The 17,014-nt window shown below is 36.1% G+C and overlaps 1 protein-coding gene across 5 annotated transcripts in view; it reads right to left on the bottom strand.

Annotated features, from left to right (window-relative positions):
- JMJD1C (jumonji domain containing 1C) overlaps nt 1–17,014 on the bottom strand; it is a 315,974-nt gene that overhangs the window by 44,973 nt on the left and 253,987 nt on the right. For 3 of the 5 annotated variants that reach the window (XM_044239615.1, XM_044239611.1, XM_044239616.1), the window contains 2 exons: nt 3,345–3,450; nt 172–296 (listed from right to left, as the gene is read on the bottom strand). In XM_044239615.1, the coding sequence (XP_044095550.1) occupies nt 172–296; nt 3,345–3,351 (132 nt within the window). In that variant the 5' untranslated portion in view covers nt 3,352–3,450. Of the gene's footprint in view, nt 1–171; nt 297–3,344; nt 3,451–4,035; nt 4,244–17,014 lie in introns of all 5 variants that reach the window. The other 2 variants (XM_044239612.1, XM_044239613.1) reach the window with 2 other exon arrangements.

The following is a 17,014-nucleotide window of genomic DNA, read 5'->3' on the forward strand; positions in this document are numbered from 1 at the left end:
ATAAATTTGTCATCATTAATCTCCCTGTGACCTAAAGTGACCTCTAACATTAAACTTATTAGGGATGTCTGACTACAAAAAAACCTAGAGATGAAAATTATTTAGTGTTAATCTGCTGAACCATATCTGAATTATCAGTATCTCACCAAAAATATTAATTGCACTATTTACCTGATCATTCATAACGATCATGGTGCGAGTGAAGAGATCATGATGAGTAATTATGCCAGTAAACCACTGGGTGGCAGAGTCTTGTCTATATACTCTCACTCTGTAGCCATTTAAGGAATAAGGACCTTAAAAAAACACACACACACAAGAAATAGGGGTATCTTAAATGGAGACATTTTCATTGAAGGATTACCTTTTAGGAGAAACATGAGCTTTGTGATAGAGGAGTAATAATCCTATTCAAGTATCAGTTTTCAAAAAAATGTATTAGAAGTGATATATACATACTTAAGAGCCAGATCACTGTGAATTTAACACTGAACACACCCTACTATACATGTAGCAATAAAGTACTTTAAGTCAGAAAGAACGTTTTTGGGATCATGAGTTAAGTACAAAATGTAAAGTTAGCGTGGTCTAAAAAGTCACAAGGTTGCAAAGCTACTCAATAGGTTTGGGGTACATACAGGACTACAACTTGGCTGAAAAGAAAAGGTCATTTGGATGGTACTATCTGAATTTTCCAAGTTGCCCAAACTCTACCATAACAACTATAAATTAATTCTTCTGTGAGACCAGAAAAAGCTGCCAAAGTCTTACAACATACAGACACTATTAAGTGAATTAGAAATATGGCACTAAAATGTTTTTTTTTTTTAAATAAAGAAATATTGTGTACTATCAGATTAAACTCACTTTTAAAGGGAAGAATTAAATAATAAAAGATATGTACCTGCATATATTCAAATATGCCTATTTTAAAAAAGTCACTCAGGGGAGAGAATATTGGAAGATAAAAATTTCTTCAATTCAAGTTCTAGAATGATAGCTGATACTTGAAAGTTTAACAAGAACTGTGAGGGGTGGGGTAGAAAATACTGTCATCACCTTGATGATAGTATTACATATGAACAATTTACAAAGTGCTCTCAAAAAGTGCTAGTGATTATTTAATCTCCTTCAATTAACAGCATTTTTCCTTTTATAAAAATTAAGAAAGTGAGGTTGCTAGGTTAAATTAAATTTTAAGTGAAAAAGCTAGGAATGAATCTATTTTTCTGATTCCTAGGTTGATGCTTTCCTTGACAGTTACAAGCCATTTAACATACCAATTAAAAGTTTAATATTTATTTACCAGTTTAAAAAAAATCTGTCAGTATCAGACTATAAGTCAATTAACAAATGTGTAGAAAATATTCCATTTGACCTACAAATTAAATATATTCAGCGCCATGATAATCAATTATACAAACTCTAGTCTTTTCTAACTATGGAAGAATAAAAAAGACTCTAAAAATGTATTATAGCAAAAGCTTACAAAATAACTCCAAACATGACCAATTTTCAATTTCCACTGGCACAATTTTCAATTCTGTCTTATTCTTACCACAAAACAAAATTTGGAGTCAGCCACATATAATAATTCTGTTTAGGATGGACAGGAACTACACCACCTCCATTTTTCACCTCTAAGAATATGATAAGGAAATAAAAGTTGCTAAAGAAAATATTAGCCTGGTATCTTCAATAAATTTCAAAGAAAGGAGGAAAAAAAGTGATGGGACATATCAACCAATTAAACTGTGGACATTCTTTTAGATCCCCGGATTGAAAATAAATAAATGAATAATAATAATAAAAATCAGTGAATCTTATTAAAAATCATTCAAGGTGTTTATGAAATAAATGGAAATTTGAACCGGAGTATCCAGTATTTCATATTAAAGAAATATTAATTTGGGGGACATAATAATGGTATGGTGGCTTTGTTTAAAAATAGAACTGGGCCACCTGGGTGGCTCAGCTCGTTAAGCAACTGCCTTCAGGCCAGGTCGTGATCCTGGAGTCCTGGGATCGAGTCCCACATCAGGCTCTCAGCTCCACAGAGAATCTGCTTCTCCCTCTGACCTTCTCCCCTCTCATGCTCTCTTACACTGTCTCTCTCTCTCTCTCTCTCAAATAAATAAATAAAATCTTAAAAAAAAATTGATAGAATTAGGGGCATCTGGATGGCTTAGTGGGTTAAGCCTCTGCCTTCAGCTCAGGTCATGGTCTCAGGGTTCTGGGATTGAGCCCCGCATCGGGCTCTCTGGTCATCAGGGAGCCTGCTTCCCCCCTCTCTCTCTGCCTGCCTCTCTGCCTACTTGTGCTCGCTCTCTCTCTCTTTCTCTGTGTCAAATAAACAAATAAATAAATAAATAAATAAAATCTTAAAAAAAAAAAAGATGGAATTTGATGTCTGAAATTTGATGGATGTAAACAGTAGTGTGGATGGGGCAGTACCACAGTTGTTGGGGCTGGAAGATAGGCACATGGAAGTTTACTGAAATATTTTATTTCTGTACATTTTTCATATTCTCTGTATTAAATTTTAAAGAATATTTAGCCTAAGAAGAATTTAATAAGCAGAAGATCTGCTGCTATAAATACCCACTAAAAAAGCAAAAGAGCAAAAGAACCACTGCCACCACACCTTAGAGATTATTAATGCTGAAATTAAATGACATGGAAGTTGACTATAAGTATTTAACAACAAAATTCCTTTTTAAAAACATTCAACAAAATATCAGTACTTCAAAAACCACACTACTCCCAGTTTCAATTCGATTTACAAAAAAAAGCTTACAATAAATGACTCTACTGACAGAAAAAGAAATCACTAGGAATTACATAAAACCTGATTGGTTTGGAAGTCACATGTTATAGACAAATATATAACTTACTAAAAAAAGGAAACAAAACTATAACTAGTATTATGGTCATTGCTAAAGTGAGGTGAACTGAAATAGTACTTTTATCAGATACTAACAGCATTCTTCAAAGGAAATTAATTTTGGCTTTGGGCAATCCTCTACTGTTAACAATGTTTCCTTCTCCAGGAAGGACACACCTAACTGTTTTCTGTAATATGGAAATTTTCCTATCAACAAAACACCTGTGTGTGGTTATAATTTCATGCCAGTCAGTTAGCTCCTGTTAGGTAATAAACTGGTGAACTTATCAACTTTCTACTGAAATTATGATTTTACTATTATTCTCCCTGGACTGGACAGAACTCAAAATATTAAACTGGTCTTCTATTAACATTGCATGTAACTGAACAAACAAAACCAAACATGAAAAACTGCCCAGTTCCAAAAAAAAAACTCAATGCATAACTTCAAAATAGTTACCTTGCATAAAAATCTCCTGAACCTTTTGTTCCTTTACCCAGACTTTCACTTCTTCCTGAAGTTGCGGGTTGTCCCTGAGAACTGGGTTTAAGCTGTCTATGTCGTCCTAGAATTACAGATTAAAAGAAAGGTCCATGTTATGCTGTCCTAACATTAATGTTACAAACACTCCCTCCTATATTTTCTAAGGATTGAAGAAAATTCCTTTATCTAAATATATGCAAAAACACAAATTCATTAAGTTATATAGTTCATTAGCAATTACATAATAACAGAGTATAAGAAATTAACCCGTGGTAAGATTTGATCCTTGATAACAATGTCCTAAAGACAAAAATCTGAAATTTACTAATGTGTTTTCTAACTTTAAGTGTGGCCTTAGATAAGTCATATTTTTAAGAGTTTCACGATGAGAAGCAATATACAAACCAAATAGCATCAGGTCATCTAAGGTTGGTAGCAAAAGAATCAAGGTGAATATTTTAGTGACAATACATATACACATAGATGAATTCTCTCTCTTCCCATAATGCCTAAAATGTTTGAGTTTTAAACTACGAAAGTCATTATCTACTATCTTGATTTAAACGTCTTTGAATTCAGTTCTACTCAAACTGATCTGACCAGTAGCTTTACTGCTAAGTTTTATTTTTTCAAGCCAGTGTCAAAGCATCCAGGCAATCAAAATTACATTATTGATGGTATTATCCTCATAACAGGGTGGATCTAGACACAGAAACAACCGGTTCTCTCTCCTTGGAGATGTGAATCACACAGTCACATGGTTTCCCACAATCTGTTGGTCCCCCGCTGGACTCTTTGACATTCTGTTCTCTCTCTCTCAAAGCACCTCTGCTGCTCCTGCATTTGAGATCAGCGGCAGGAGCCCTAGAGTAGAGCTGGGAAGAACAACAAAGCAGCACTGTCAATTGGGGGCCCTTATAAAAGTGGACTGGCAGATCACGGAAACCAGTGAACAGAAGGGAGCTAAGTGAAGGGAATTCTATCTGGTGAATTAAAATAATGTGGCAATTTGGAAAAGTCAAAAAGTATCTGAAGAGTACAAAGAAGGACCCCTAATCATGTAGGTCATACTTCACTCTTCTACTCTTTATCCTAAATAAAGCTTCTTCTTCTCATCTTATCACTACTGTAAGGGACTAATAGGCATTTTTACAATAATAGTGTGGTGAATACCCTGTTACATCATTTATACCTAGCAAACACCATGAGGAAGAAATAAAGGACTTCAAAGTTAACAACTATATTCCCTGGAAAATATATAGAAATGCTACTTTATAGAAGGAAATACTGGAGTGGGAAAGTATACAAATGTAGGTAAAATCTGTCATCTGGGGGGAAAAGTGTCCATGGCAAAGAAACTTTCTAGAATCTCTTTTCTCCACACCTCTTTAATAATGAATGTACTGCCCACTCAAGGTAACCTCTTCATCTTAGGAACAGAAAATACAAGGGAAAGTTCAGACTCTAAACCTCTTGATGCACATTAGGTGTGTCTATGATAGACAGAACACAGGAAACATTCTATTCCCCAAGGAAAACCATTACCATTCCCAGACAGCTCTGACCAGCCATCAAGTTTTCTTACTTTAACTTCCACATACAGATGCAAGCTTAACTTCTTTAAGATAAACAAACGTAAGCCCAATCACCTTCCTACCCTATACTCCTTAAAACATTTGCATTCTGATTTTGTTTCCGTTGTTATGAGTCTTCGCTAAACATCTACCTTTATTACAACCATTCTTCTCTTATTCTAGACATTTAACGGGCAAAAAGATGGGCATTTGTCTAGAAAACCACAAAATCATGTGGGTATCAGTGGGGTGGAAGGGTTTAATAAATTGCTATTAAAGCAGCACAGACAATACTTTGTAGACAGGTACAGGTATGCTCTATAAAACCAATCTCCTGTATTGATACTTTACAATTTAAAAGTACTGGAATTACGGGTGCCTCACTGCTCAGTTGGTAGAGCATGTGATGCTTGATCTTGGGGTCATGAGTTCAAGTCCCACATTGGGTGTAGAGTTTATATATTAAAAAAAAAAAACCTATTGGGATAAAAAAATTGTTCAACATTTATATATTTATTATTTATTTTAAAAGTTAAGATATGGGCTACATTTCCAAGATCACTAAACGTACAAATACTTCCTCAACAATGACCCATTCACTTTCTTTTTTTTTCTTTAAAATTTTATTTGTAAGCACTCCCTATACCCAACAAGGGGCTTGAACTCTCAGAACCCTGAGATCAAGAGTCAAGGCTTCTCCTGCCTTTAGCTCAGGTCATAATGCCAGGATCCTGGGATCCAGCCCAGAATCAGGATCCCTGCTCACTGTGGAGTCTGCTCCTCCTCCTCTGTCCCTCACTCAAATAAATAAAATCTTAAAACAACAACAACAACTTAAATGTAACTTAAATGTATTTACTGATTACTTTATAGAAGTTCAAATTTCTAAATATCAATTTCATCTATAAAGTATCTATATCTGCCTCTTTCCACCTTAATGAATACGTTTTCCTAGTAAGACTTTTAAAAGTAACTGAAACTAATTTTCTTAATACATCCAATTCTGAATTATCCATGGTGTTACTAAATCAATTAGAACCCAAGCATATGATAGGCACATTGTTACTGAAGTATTTCTTCATGAATAGTGCTCTGTAAGTAATAGGTATTCCTTTTAAAAAAATATTTATATATTTATTTATTTATTTATTTGAGAGGGAGAAAGTGTGTGAGCAAATGGGGGGAGGTGCATAGGGAGATGGAGAGAGACAATCTCAAGCAGGCTCCACACTGAATATGGAGACCAATGCAAAGCTTGATCCCACCACTGTGAGATCATGACCTGAGCAGAAATCAAGAGTTGAACACTTAACTGACTCAACCACCCAGGTGCTCCTCTATTTCTATTGTAGTATGTATTGTACTCTGGATAGTAAGACTACTGTACTAACCTTATTTTTTAGGTGATTCTCTACTTCATTCCAGTTCAAAGGAAAAGAAATAACAATTACAATAGTATAAAAAAGTAAGATTATGGGGGCGCCTTGGTGGCTCTGTGGGTTGAAGCCTCTGCCTTCGGCTTGGGTCATGATCTCAGGTCCTGGGATCGAGCCCCACATCGGGCTCTCTGCTCAGTGGGGAGCCTGCTCTCCCCTCTCTCTCTGCCTGCCTCTCTGCCTACTTGCGATCTCTGTCAAATAAATAAATAAAATCTTAAAAGAAAAAAAGGTAAGATTATGGCACTAAGATAATTTAGACAGTCCTGACTAGGTTTAATGATAGGAGTATTATGACAGTGTGATCATAATTCAAGTAACAAATTTTCTAAGATAATAAGGGAATGATTTGTCTTACTATGACAAAGTGCTCCTTACTGGTTCAACAAATATTTTCTTTATGTCATATATTCTCTGGATGCAACTACTGACAGAACAGCCAATAGAGGCTTGAATTAGAGAATAATTTCTATCTAGGTGTTAGTTTCTATCTAGGTGACTGAGCTAAATGGCTTAAGAGCTGTCAGAGATTTGCTCTGAAGTCCTAACTGATGTCTAGGATAGCACTTTTTTTTTTTTTTAAAAGATTTTATTTACTTATGAGAGGGAGAAGAGAGCATGAGCAAGAGTGAGAGCACATGAGCAAGGGGGACGGGCAGGGGAAGAAGCAGATTCCCCACTGAGTAGGGAGCCTGACTAGGGTCTCGATCCCAGAATCTGGGATCATGACCTATGCAGAAGGCAAATGTTTAACTGACTGAGCCACCCAGGTGCCCCCTAGAATAGCACTTTCATTTTAGAATACAAGAAGTATTTTGAAACCAACTTTCTCTCACTTTGGACAATTTCTAATGAACAATAATGTAATACCTGCTTTTACTGATATGCGGCTTAGTAATGGAATGACTTTTTTCCCTGCAATAAAATCTTTGACCTTTGTCATGACTTCTTAAATCCCTTCATATTACATAAATTTCCCCATAAAAAATCACATTTGACTGTATTTTATTAAGAATTATCATAAAAGTAACTACCTGTATCTTGAATATCAGGTTAGGTGATTAAACATGCACTGCCATGCCATTTTCCCACAGTCATGATTTAAATTCACACTTTAGCAAAACTACAAATGATTGCTTGTCCTTAGATCCCTAGGGTTGCTAACTAACAGTTCAAAACATTAATGTTAAGTCCATATAGGTCAAGAGTGACACCCACTACTATCCTAGCAATTCCTGTATAACTTCTAAAAGAATCCACTTTGTTAGTAAGGATTTACTGGGAACAGGAAACCTACTTAGTCTAAGAGCCACTAAAAAGATCTTCAAATAGCAGTTGTCTAAACCATCTGCAGTTAAATTAAATCTACCAATGACAGCTTCCATGTATTTTCATGATTTAAACCAAGGATTAGCAAAAAAATCTGCCAACTTTTCCTATAAAGGGCCAGAGAATAAATAAGTTAGGCTTTCAAGGACATACTATCTCTACTCTAAGTACTCAACTCTGAATTGTAGTACGAAAAGCTGCCAAAGAATACCATCAACAATATATAAATGAACAGGCATGGCTGTATTCTAATAACTATTCATTGGCATTCTATGAAGCTTGAATTTTACAGAATGTTCAGGTGTTATGATGTATTATTTTTCTTAGGACTTTTTTCCTGTTTAAAAATGCAAAAGACCTACATATCTTACCAGCAAAATTAAAAAAAAAAAAAAAGTAAAAGGCTTTATAAAAACAGGAGGCAGGTTGGATTTGGCTTGTGGTGATAGTCTGTCTACCCATAATTTAAAATAAGAACAAATAAATTACTGGTGTAAAGCAAGATTAAAAACTTCTCATCAAGGCAATGCAATGTGATAGCAAATTGACTACAAACTCTATTTCGGGGGGGGGGCGGTGGTCGGGAAAGGAGGGTGGGGTTATGGACATTGGGGAGGGTATGTACTATGGTGAGTGCTGTCAAGTGTGTAAACCTGGCGATTCACAGACCTGTACCCTTGGAGATAAAAATATATTATATGTTCATAAAAAAAAACTATTTCCATAAATGGCTGCATTATATATGTGTATACAACACATATGTACATATGTACACATATATGGAATGTGATGGAATGATTACAGACACACATATATCTGTTATGAATATATATGCATATATATTCATGAGCACAGGAAAATAACTCAATGATTCAACCCTTTCATTAATAATTAAAGAAAAAATATACTGATATATTCCTGTACTATGTTCAAACTTCCAAATATAATAATGTATCTGTTTTTGAAGTAGAAAAATCACCCACTTTGAAACATAAGGTTTACTCTCTTAGGTCAATGAGGATTATACTCATCAAATACCAAGACTGGTACCAACCACATCTGTGAACTTCACAGGAGGGTAAAAATAGGTACACGTGAAAAATAAGAATTTTCCTAAATATAGTGTTCCAACATTAATTTTTTTTTCAAAGATTTTATTTATTTATTTGACAGAGAGAAATCACAAGTAGACGGAGAGGCAGGCAGAGTGAGAGAGAGAGGGAAGCAGGCTCCCTGCTGAGCAGAGAGCCCGATGCAGCACTCCATCAAGCAGTCTGTCCATCAAGCAAGTAGCCTGATGAGGGCTCAATCCCAGGACCCTGAGATCATGACCTGAGCCGAAGGCAGCGGCTTAACCCACTGAGCCACCCAGGCGCCCCTCCAACATTAATCTTATGCTTCACTGGTATTATATGTAAGACTGATGAATCACAGACCTATACCCCTGAAACAAATAATACATTCTATGTCAAACAAACAAACAAATAAAGTATAGGTCTTATAGGTAACAGAAAAACAAAAGATTTACTAGGAGGGAAAAAAACCCCTGATGCTGTAAATGTTAATTCCATTTGTGTCCACACCAAGTAAAAGATCTGTGTGGCTTGTATTTTTCTGTGAAATAATAAATTGTGGCAGATGGAAAATACAATTTCTGGAATGTGAAGGTAGAGAAGAAAAATACTAAGGAGATTTCTAATTGTACTTCCAGGTAAAGCACAGAGATGGATTTTCTTTACATTTTATTTATGTTCGTATTTCCCCAAAAAAGTACTGGAATGAGAATTAAAAATATATTTTTTTAAATTTTTAAAAAATCCTATGTTTCATATATCTGATTTATTAAGAACGCCAGAGATTAATTTTTAAGTTTTTCTTCATATATAATGTTGATACATAAAAATTTTACATAATTAAAATCAATAGATCATGTTTTCATAATTCCTGCTTGGTTTTGGTTAATTCAGAAGCCTAGAATTGAGACTATGATTTAAACAAACAAAAAGAATTAGAATTCCTTTCAGAAAACAAAATTAGAGGGCGCCTGGGTGGCTCAGTGGGTTAAAGCCTCTGCCTTCGGCTCAGGTCATGATCCCAGGGTTCTGGGATCAAGCCCCGCATTGGGCTCTCCGCTCAGCAGGAAGCCTGCTTCCTCCTCTCTCTCTGCCTGCCTCTCTGGCTACTTGTGATCTCTATCTGTTGGATAAATAAATAAAATCTTTAAAAAAAAAAAACCAAAAAACAAACAAAAACAAAATTAGAATTCCTATCTTTCAAAAAAACAAAATTATAAAGATTCAAATGGCAGAAAGAGAAAATGGGCTAATGTTTTCTATTATCCATACAATTCTGCCTCATTCGTATAATCAAGGAAATAATGTGATATATGCTCCTTATGGCTCAATTATTTACTTTCTGAAACCATGTGGCAAAAGGCTAATTTCTAATAATTTTTTTCTTTTTAAGATTTTATTCACCCACTTCACGGAGACACACAGAAAGAAGGAACACAAACAAGGGGAGTGGGAGAGGGAGAAGCAGGCTCCCTGCTGAGCAGGGAGCCCGATCCAGAGCAGGATCCCAGGACCCCAGGATCATGACTGGAGCCCAAGGCAGATGCCAAATGACTGAGCCACCCGGTTGCCCCTCATTTTTAATAATTTCTTAATAGAAATGATATAAATAGTCAATACAATGAAATTCTGTTTTCAATTAATACCATTAATCAGTAACCAGTTCTGGAAATGGGAGTGATGTTCAAAATTTTAAATAATGTTTAGGCATATTTTTTATTGGTTAAAAAATGATTTTCTTATAAAAGGGAAAATAGCAAACTCTAACATTTCAATATTTTATCATTTTTAAGCAATATACTTTTTTTAAAAAGATTTTATTTATTTATTTGACAGACAGAGATTACAAGTAGGCAGAGAGGCAGTCAGAGAGAGGAGGAAGCAGGCTCCCTGCTGAGCAGAGAGCCTGATGTGGGGCTCGATCCCAGGACCCCGGAATCATGACCTGAGCCGAAGGCAGAGGCTTTAACCCACTGAGCCACCCAGGCGCCCCTTAAGCAATATTCTCAGCATTCATTTCATTTTTACTTAGAAACAAAAATTTTAAAAGTGATGAATGGTCTTTATCCCACATTGATCCAAACAAACCAATTTTAGGCAACACCCACAAGAACTATTTTGATATATTTATGTTTTTTTCTCTAAAAATAACTTTTCTGGGGGCAGCTGGGTGGCTCAGTTGGTTGGATGGCTGATTTTGGCTCTGGTCATGATCTCAGGGTCCTGGGATTGAGCCCTCATCAGGCTCCTTGCTTGATGGACAGACTGCTTCTCCTCCACCACTGAGATCTCTCTCACACACCATCTCTCTAAAACGAATAAATAAAACCTCAAAAAGAAAAAAAAAGTTTATGCATAAAATGAAAACACCACCACAGTTTCCCACATTTTTCATGTTTTCAATACCATCCATTCTCACAGCATCATCATCTCATCTTAAGAATGTAACAAAATAAATTATCTAATATCCAGAAGGTTCTACAAACAGTATAGGATTCTAGGACTAAATGTTTTATCCTTTCCATGAAATAAGAAACGTAAATACAATCGAAATACTTAGCTATATTCACAATGGTAGTTTAGAGATTATAAACATACAAGGGACACATTTTAAAAATTTCTGGTTAGAAGTTAAGATTGAAAACAGAGTTTTTTTCCCCATGAGAAGATAATTTAACTATATCGGTAAGGGGAGATTAAGTTAATATTTTTTTTTTTAATTTAAAGATTTTATTTATTTATTTGACAGAGATCAAAAACAGGCAAAGAGGCAGGTGGGGGCGGGGGGGTGGGGGAGCAGGCTCCCACAGAGCAGGGAGCCCCACCCGGGGTTCAATCCCAGGACCCTGGGACCATAACCCGAGCCGAAGGCAAAGGCTTTAACCCACTGAACCACCAAGGTGCCCCGAGATTAAGTTAACCTTCACTGTATGGTCTCCAAAGGAACACTCATTAGAAACAAAAACAAAAACAAAAAACAAAAAACAGGGGAGGTAAGGACCCAAACAGGGATGGATGGATATACACACACTAATGCTTTGTCTTTCTCTGTCCTACAAGGGCTAACTATATGTCACTATGAAAAAGGTAACAATTAGGGTTGAAAAGGAAGAAAATGTTACCACATCTTGCCACAAAACTGCCTCCATATACTACTGGGATAAATGATCAACAATTTTCAAAAAATTTACCTGTTCTTTTTGTTGTTGTTGTTACATAAAGGTAATCCTATTTATGTCTAGGACATTTCTAAAACATAATTGTGAATCAATTTGATGACAACTCTTTACAACACACTATATAATAAAATCTAAAGTTTGTAATATTTATTATTACTAAAATTTTAAGCTTTAGACAGAATCTTAAATTATTATAATTTATGAACTACATGATTCCCTGTATATACATAAAACATCAATATTTTGCAGTCAAGAGTGTTGGAGACTTTAATATATCCACACTAAAAAACAAAAACATTATGTAAGACCTTAACGTACCTTAATCAGAAATAAGCTGCTTTATACAATTCACTCAATCTTCCTCCTTAATCTGTATGACTTTTTTTTTTTGGAGAAAAACGGGCTTCAATGGAAATCAAGCCACACTTCTGAAAATGCAAGCTTTTGGAGGCACTGGATAGCTCAGTCAGTTAAGTGGCTACCTTAGGCTCAGGTCATGATTCCAGGATCCTGGGATTGAGCCCAGCATCAGGCTCCTGGCTCATCGGGGAGCCTGCTTCTGCCCCTGCCTCCTTCTCATGCTCTCTCTCCCTTAATAAATGAATGGATAAAATCTTGAAATAAAAATAAAAATGCAAGGGGTGCCTCGGTGGCTCAGTGGGTTAAAGCCTCTGCGTTCGGCTAAGGTCAGGATCCCAGGGTCCTGGGATCAAGTCCTGCATCAGGCTCTCTGCTCAGCGGGGAATCGGCTTCCCCTTCTCTCTCTCCGCTTGCCTCTCCGTCTACTTATGATCTCAGTCAAATAAAAAAATAATAATAATAAACTTTTAAAAATGCAAGCTTTAGAAGGAATGACCTGTTGCAAATAGCTCGGTGGCCTTAGAAATTCTTGCCAAACACAATAAAGGCACTGACTGCTTGTAGAAATCAGTGAGCAAACCTGAGGTCAGCAGTGAATCCAGAAGTGGGTACTATCTTATGAATTACAAGCACCTAAGACAAAATACAGAATCTTTCTTCTATTTTTAGGGCTTACTTTTACACTGTTTCTTCTGAAGGTTTTTGTTTTGTTTTGTTTTTGCCATAGTCTTAATCTTCTTGTAGATATATTACAGTATATAATATATTAAAATAAATCACCCATCTAGAATGTCCCCTTTCTAATGCTGTCCTGTTTAAAATAACCTACCAATCTTTCTAAATCATTTTTTTAAAAAAGATTTTATTTATTTATTTGTCAGAGAGAGAGGGAGAGAGAGCGAGCACAGGCAGACAGAGAGGCAGGCAGAGGCAGAGGGAGAAGCAGGCTCCCTGCCGAGCAAGGAGCCCGATGTGGGACTCGATCCCAGGACCCTGGGATCATGACCTGAGCCAAAGGCAGCTGCTTAACCAACTGAGCCACCCAGGCGTCCCTACCTCTTTCTAAATCATTTTACATGCATGCCTCATTTTAGTATGCTTTAGAAATTGAAGATTAAATCTATATGAGTGCCATTTCTCCAACAGCATTCGCTCACTTCATGTCTCTGTATTATATTTTGGTAATTCCTGCAATATTTCTAAATTTTTCATTATTATGTTTGTTACGGTGATCTGTGACCAGTGATCTCTGAGGTTACTACTGTAACTGTTCTATGCCACCACGAACCACGTCCATATAAGACAGCAAATGCAACTGATAAATGTGTGTGTTCTGACTTTTTCCACCAACCAGCCATTACCAGTCTCTTTCCTTCTTTGGCCTCCCTATTCCCTAAAACACAACAATACTGATATCAGGCCAATTAATAACCCTACCATGGGTTCTAAGGGTTCAAGTGAAAAGATGTCACTTGTCTCTCACTTCAAATCCAACTAGAAATGATTAAACTTAGTGAGGAAGGCATGCCAAAACCGAGACAGGCTGAAAGGTAGCCTGTGTTTTATTCAAAACAGTTAGCCAATATGTGGATGCAAAGGAAAAGTTCTTTAAAGAAATTAAAAGTGCTACTCCAGTGAACACATGAATGATAAGAAAGCAAAATGGTCTTATTACTGATATGGAAAAAGTCTGAGTGGTCTGGATAGAAGCTCAAATCCGCCATAGCATTCCCTTAAACCAAAGCCTACCAAGGGCAGGGCCCTAACTCTCTTCAATTCCACGAAAGCCGAGAGAGAACTGAAAAAGCTAAGAAAAGTCTAGCGCAGAGGTTGGTTAATAAGGTTTAAGAGGAAAGCTATCTCCATACCATAAAAGTCCAAGGTGAAACAAGTGCTGATATAGAATCTGTGGCAAGTTATCTAGAAGATCTAGCTTGGATAATTAATGAAGATGGCTAAATCAACAACATATTTTCAATGTAGGTGAAGCAGCCTTATATTGGAGATACCATCTAGAACTTGGATAGCTAGAAAGAAGCTGATGCCTGACTTCAAAGGGTTCAGGGTGGCTCAGTGGGTTAAGTCTCTACCTTTGACTAGGTCATGATCTCAGGGTTCTGGGATCAAGCGCCCCCTCTCTCCCATCAGGCTCTCTGCTCAGCAGGGAGCCTGCTTTCCCCCCTCTCTCTGCCTGCTTGTGATCTCTGTCAAATAAATAAACAAAATCTTATTTAAAAAAAAAAGGTTCCAAGAACAAGCAAATGCTCTTGTTAGAGACTAATGCAGCTGGTGACTTTAAATTAAAGCCAATGCTCATTTACCATTCTGAAAATCCTGTATCTTTAGGAATTATGCTGAATCTACTCCGTACTCTATAAATGGAACAAAGCCTGGATGACAGCACATCTGTTTACAGCATGGTTTATTGTTATTTTAAGGCCACCGCTGAAATCTATAGCTCAGAAAAAAAGACTCCTTTCAAAATATTACTGTTCATTGATAATGCACCTGGTTACCCAAGAGCTTTGGAGATGTACATTTTATGTAGTTTTCATGCCTGCTAACCCAACATCTATTCTCCAAACCACAGATCAAGGAGTTATTTTGCATTTCACATCTTAACTATTTAAGAAATATATCTTGTAAGGCTATGGCTGCCATAGTGATTCCTCTGATGAATCTGGACAAAAAGCAAATGGAATACCTTCTGGAAAGGATTCATCATGCGAGGTATCATTAAGAACCTTCATGGTTTATGGTAAGAGATCAAAATATCAACATTCACAGAATTCAAAAGAAGTGGATGCTAACTCTCATGGATGACTTTCAGGGATTCAAGATTTCAGTAGAGGAATAACTGCAGATGTGGTGGGAAGAGTCAAGAGAACTAGAATTAGAGAAGTGGAGACTGAATAAGTGACTGAATTGCTGCAATTCATGATAAAACTTGAAAGGATGAGGAGTTGCTTCTTTTTTAAAAAAGATTTTATTTATTTGACAGAGGGAGACAGATCACAAGTAGGCTGAGAGGCTGAGCGGAGAGCCCGATTTGAGGTTCAATCCCAGGACCCTGAGATCATGACCTAAGCTGAAGGCAGAGGGTTAACACACTGAGCTATCCAGGAGCCCCTAGGAGTTGTTTCTTACTCACAAAGAAAGTGGTTTCCTGAGATGGAATCTACTCCTGCTGAAGATGCTCTGAAGCATGCTGACAACAAAGATTTATAACATTACACGAACTCAGCTGATAAAGCAGCAGCAGGGTTTACTGAGGTTCCAATTTTGAAAGTTTTATTGTGGGTAAAATGGTATCCAACAGCACTGCATGCTACAGAGAAATTAGTCATGAAACAGAGTCAATCGATATGGCAAAAGTCACTGTTGTCTTATTTTAAGAAATTGCCACTGCTGCCCAACTTTCAACAACTACCACTGGGCTCAGTCAGCAGCCATCAAAATTGAGGAAGGCCTTCCACCACAAAAAGATTACAAATGGGTGAAAGCTAACATAATGGCTAGCATTTTTTTTTAGCAATAAAGTATTTTTTAATTAAGCTATGTACATTGACCTTTTTTAGACATACTGCTATTACATACTTAATAGACTGCAGTATAGTGTAAACATAACTTTTATATGCACTGGGAAACCATAAAAATCATTTAACTCACTTTATTGTAATATTCAGTTTACTGCAGTGGTCTGGAACTGAATCTGCAGGATCTTCTATGCATGCCTATATTTACCGTATCTCATGGTTCCTAGTTTAAGAAAAGCAATTTTACTGAGTGAATGTTAAAAAAAAAATAATATTACAACCATATGTGGCCCTCTGCACTGATAACATAATTTGTCTTTACCTATAAAACCCTGAATGTAGCTTGATCCCAGAGTTTTAACCACGGAAAGGGGGCGGGGGTGTTGTGGGAGAGAGAAGAATCATCCTCAAAAATCTACCTTGAAGCTTTTTGCCACTATAACCAAACAGTCATTATAGATCAATCCAAATATTTTAGGAATCTCCCCTTAAAACTTCCGTCTGGTCCTATTTGCCATTATTTACTTCATTAGTAACTAAAAAGGAAATGGTAGAATTAATTTAAGAGTAGTATATACTGCGAGAAACTAAAAAAAACAGTGGAAAAATTCCAAATTTTTCAAGTCTCAAGATTTTTTATGTTTCTCTAGTCTTAATGATTTCCCAAATTTGTAACAACTGAAATATGATAATGCGAAACATTCCAATATTATTTTCATTATATATATACCTTCATCACTGAATGAATTTCAAAGTTAATTTTCTGTTTACTTAAAAAAAATCTTTCCTCTGTTTGAATATCTGGCAATTCATAATTTTGAGGAATTCAAATATTATTGTAAATGTCCTTTAAAGTGAGAAAGGTTCTAACTACAGTGATCTCTACTTCCACTGAAGATTTTAAGTAATTTTCTTTATTAGCTAATTTTGACACATTCTGATTTCCAAAAGTGACTCTGGCCTGAAGGCTTTCACCAAAAATTATCAAAAGAAAAAACCCCAAACTGAACATTTAATAGAATCCCAACTCAGAAAAGGTTGGGATTCGTTATAGTTATAGTTAATTCATTATAGTAAAAAATGCATCCAGTTTATCCATATAGATTAAAATATACTGAACATTACTGTTTTTCCTTTAAAAAAAAAAATCTTCCTTTAG

This window comes from Neovison vison, chromosome 2, assembly GCF_020171115.1.
Source record: "Neovison vison isolate M4711 chromosome 2, ASM_NN_V1, whole genome shotgun sequence".
NCBI lineage: Eukaryota > Metazoa > Chordata > Mammalia > Carnivora > Mustelidae > Neogale > Neogale vison.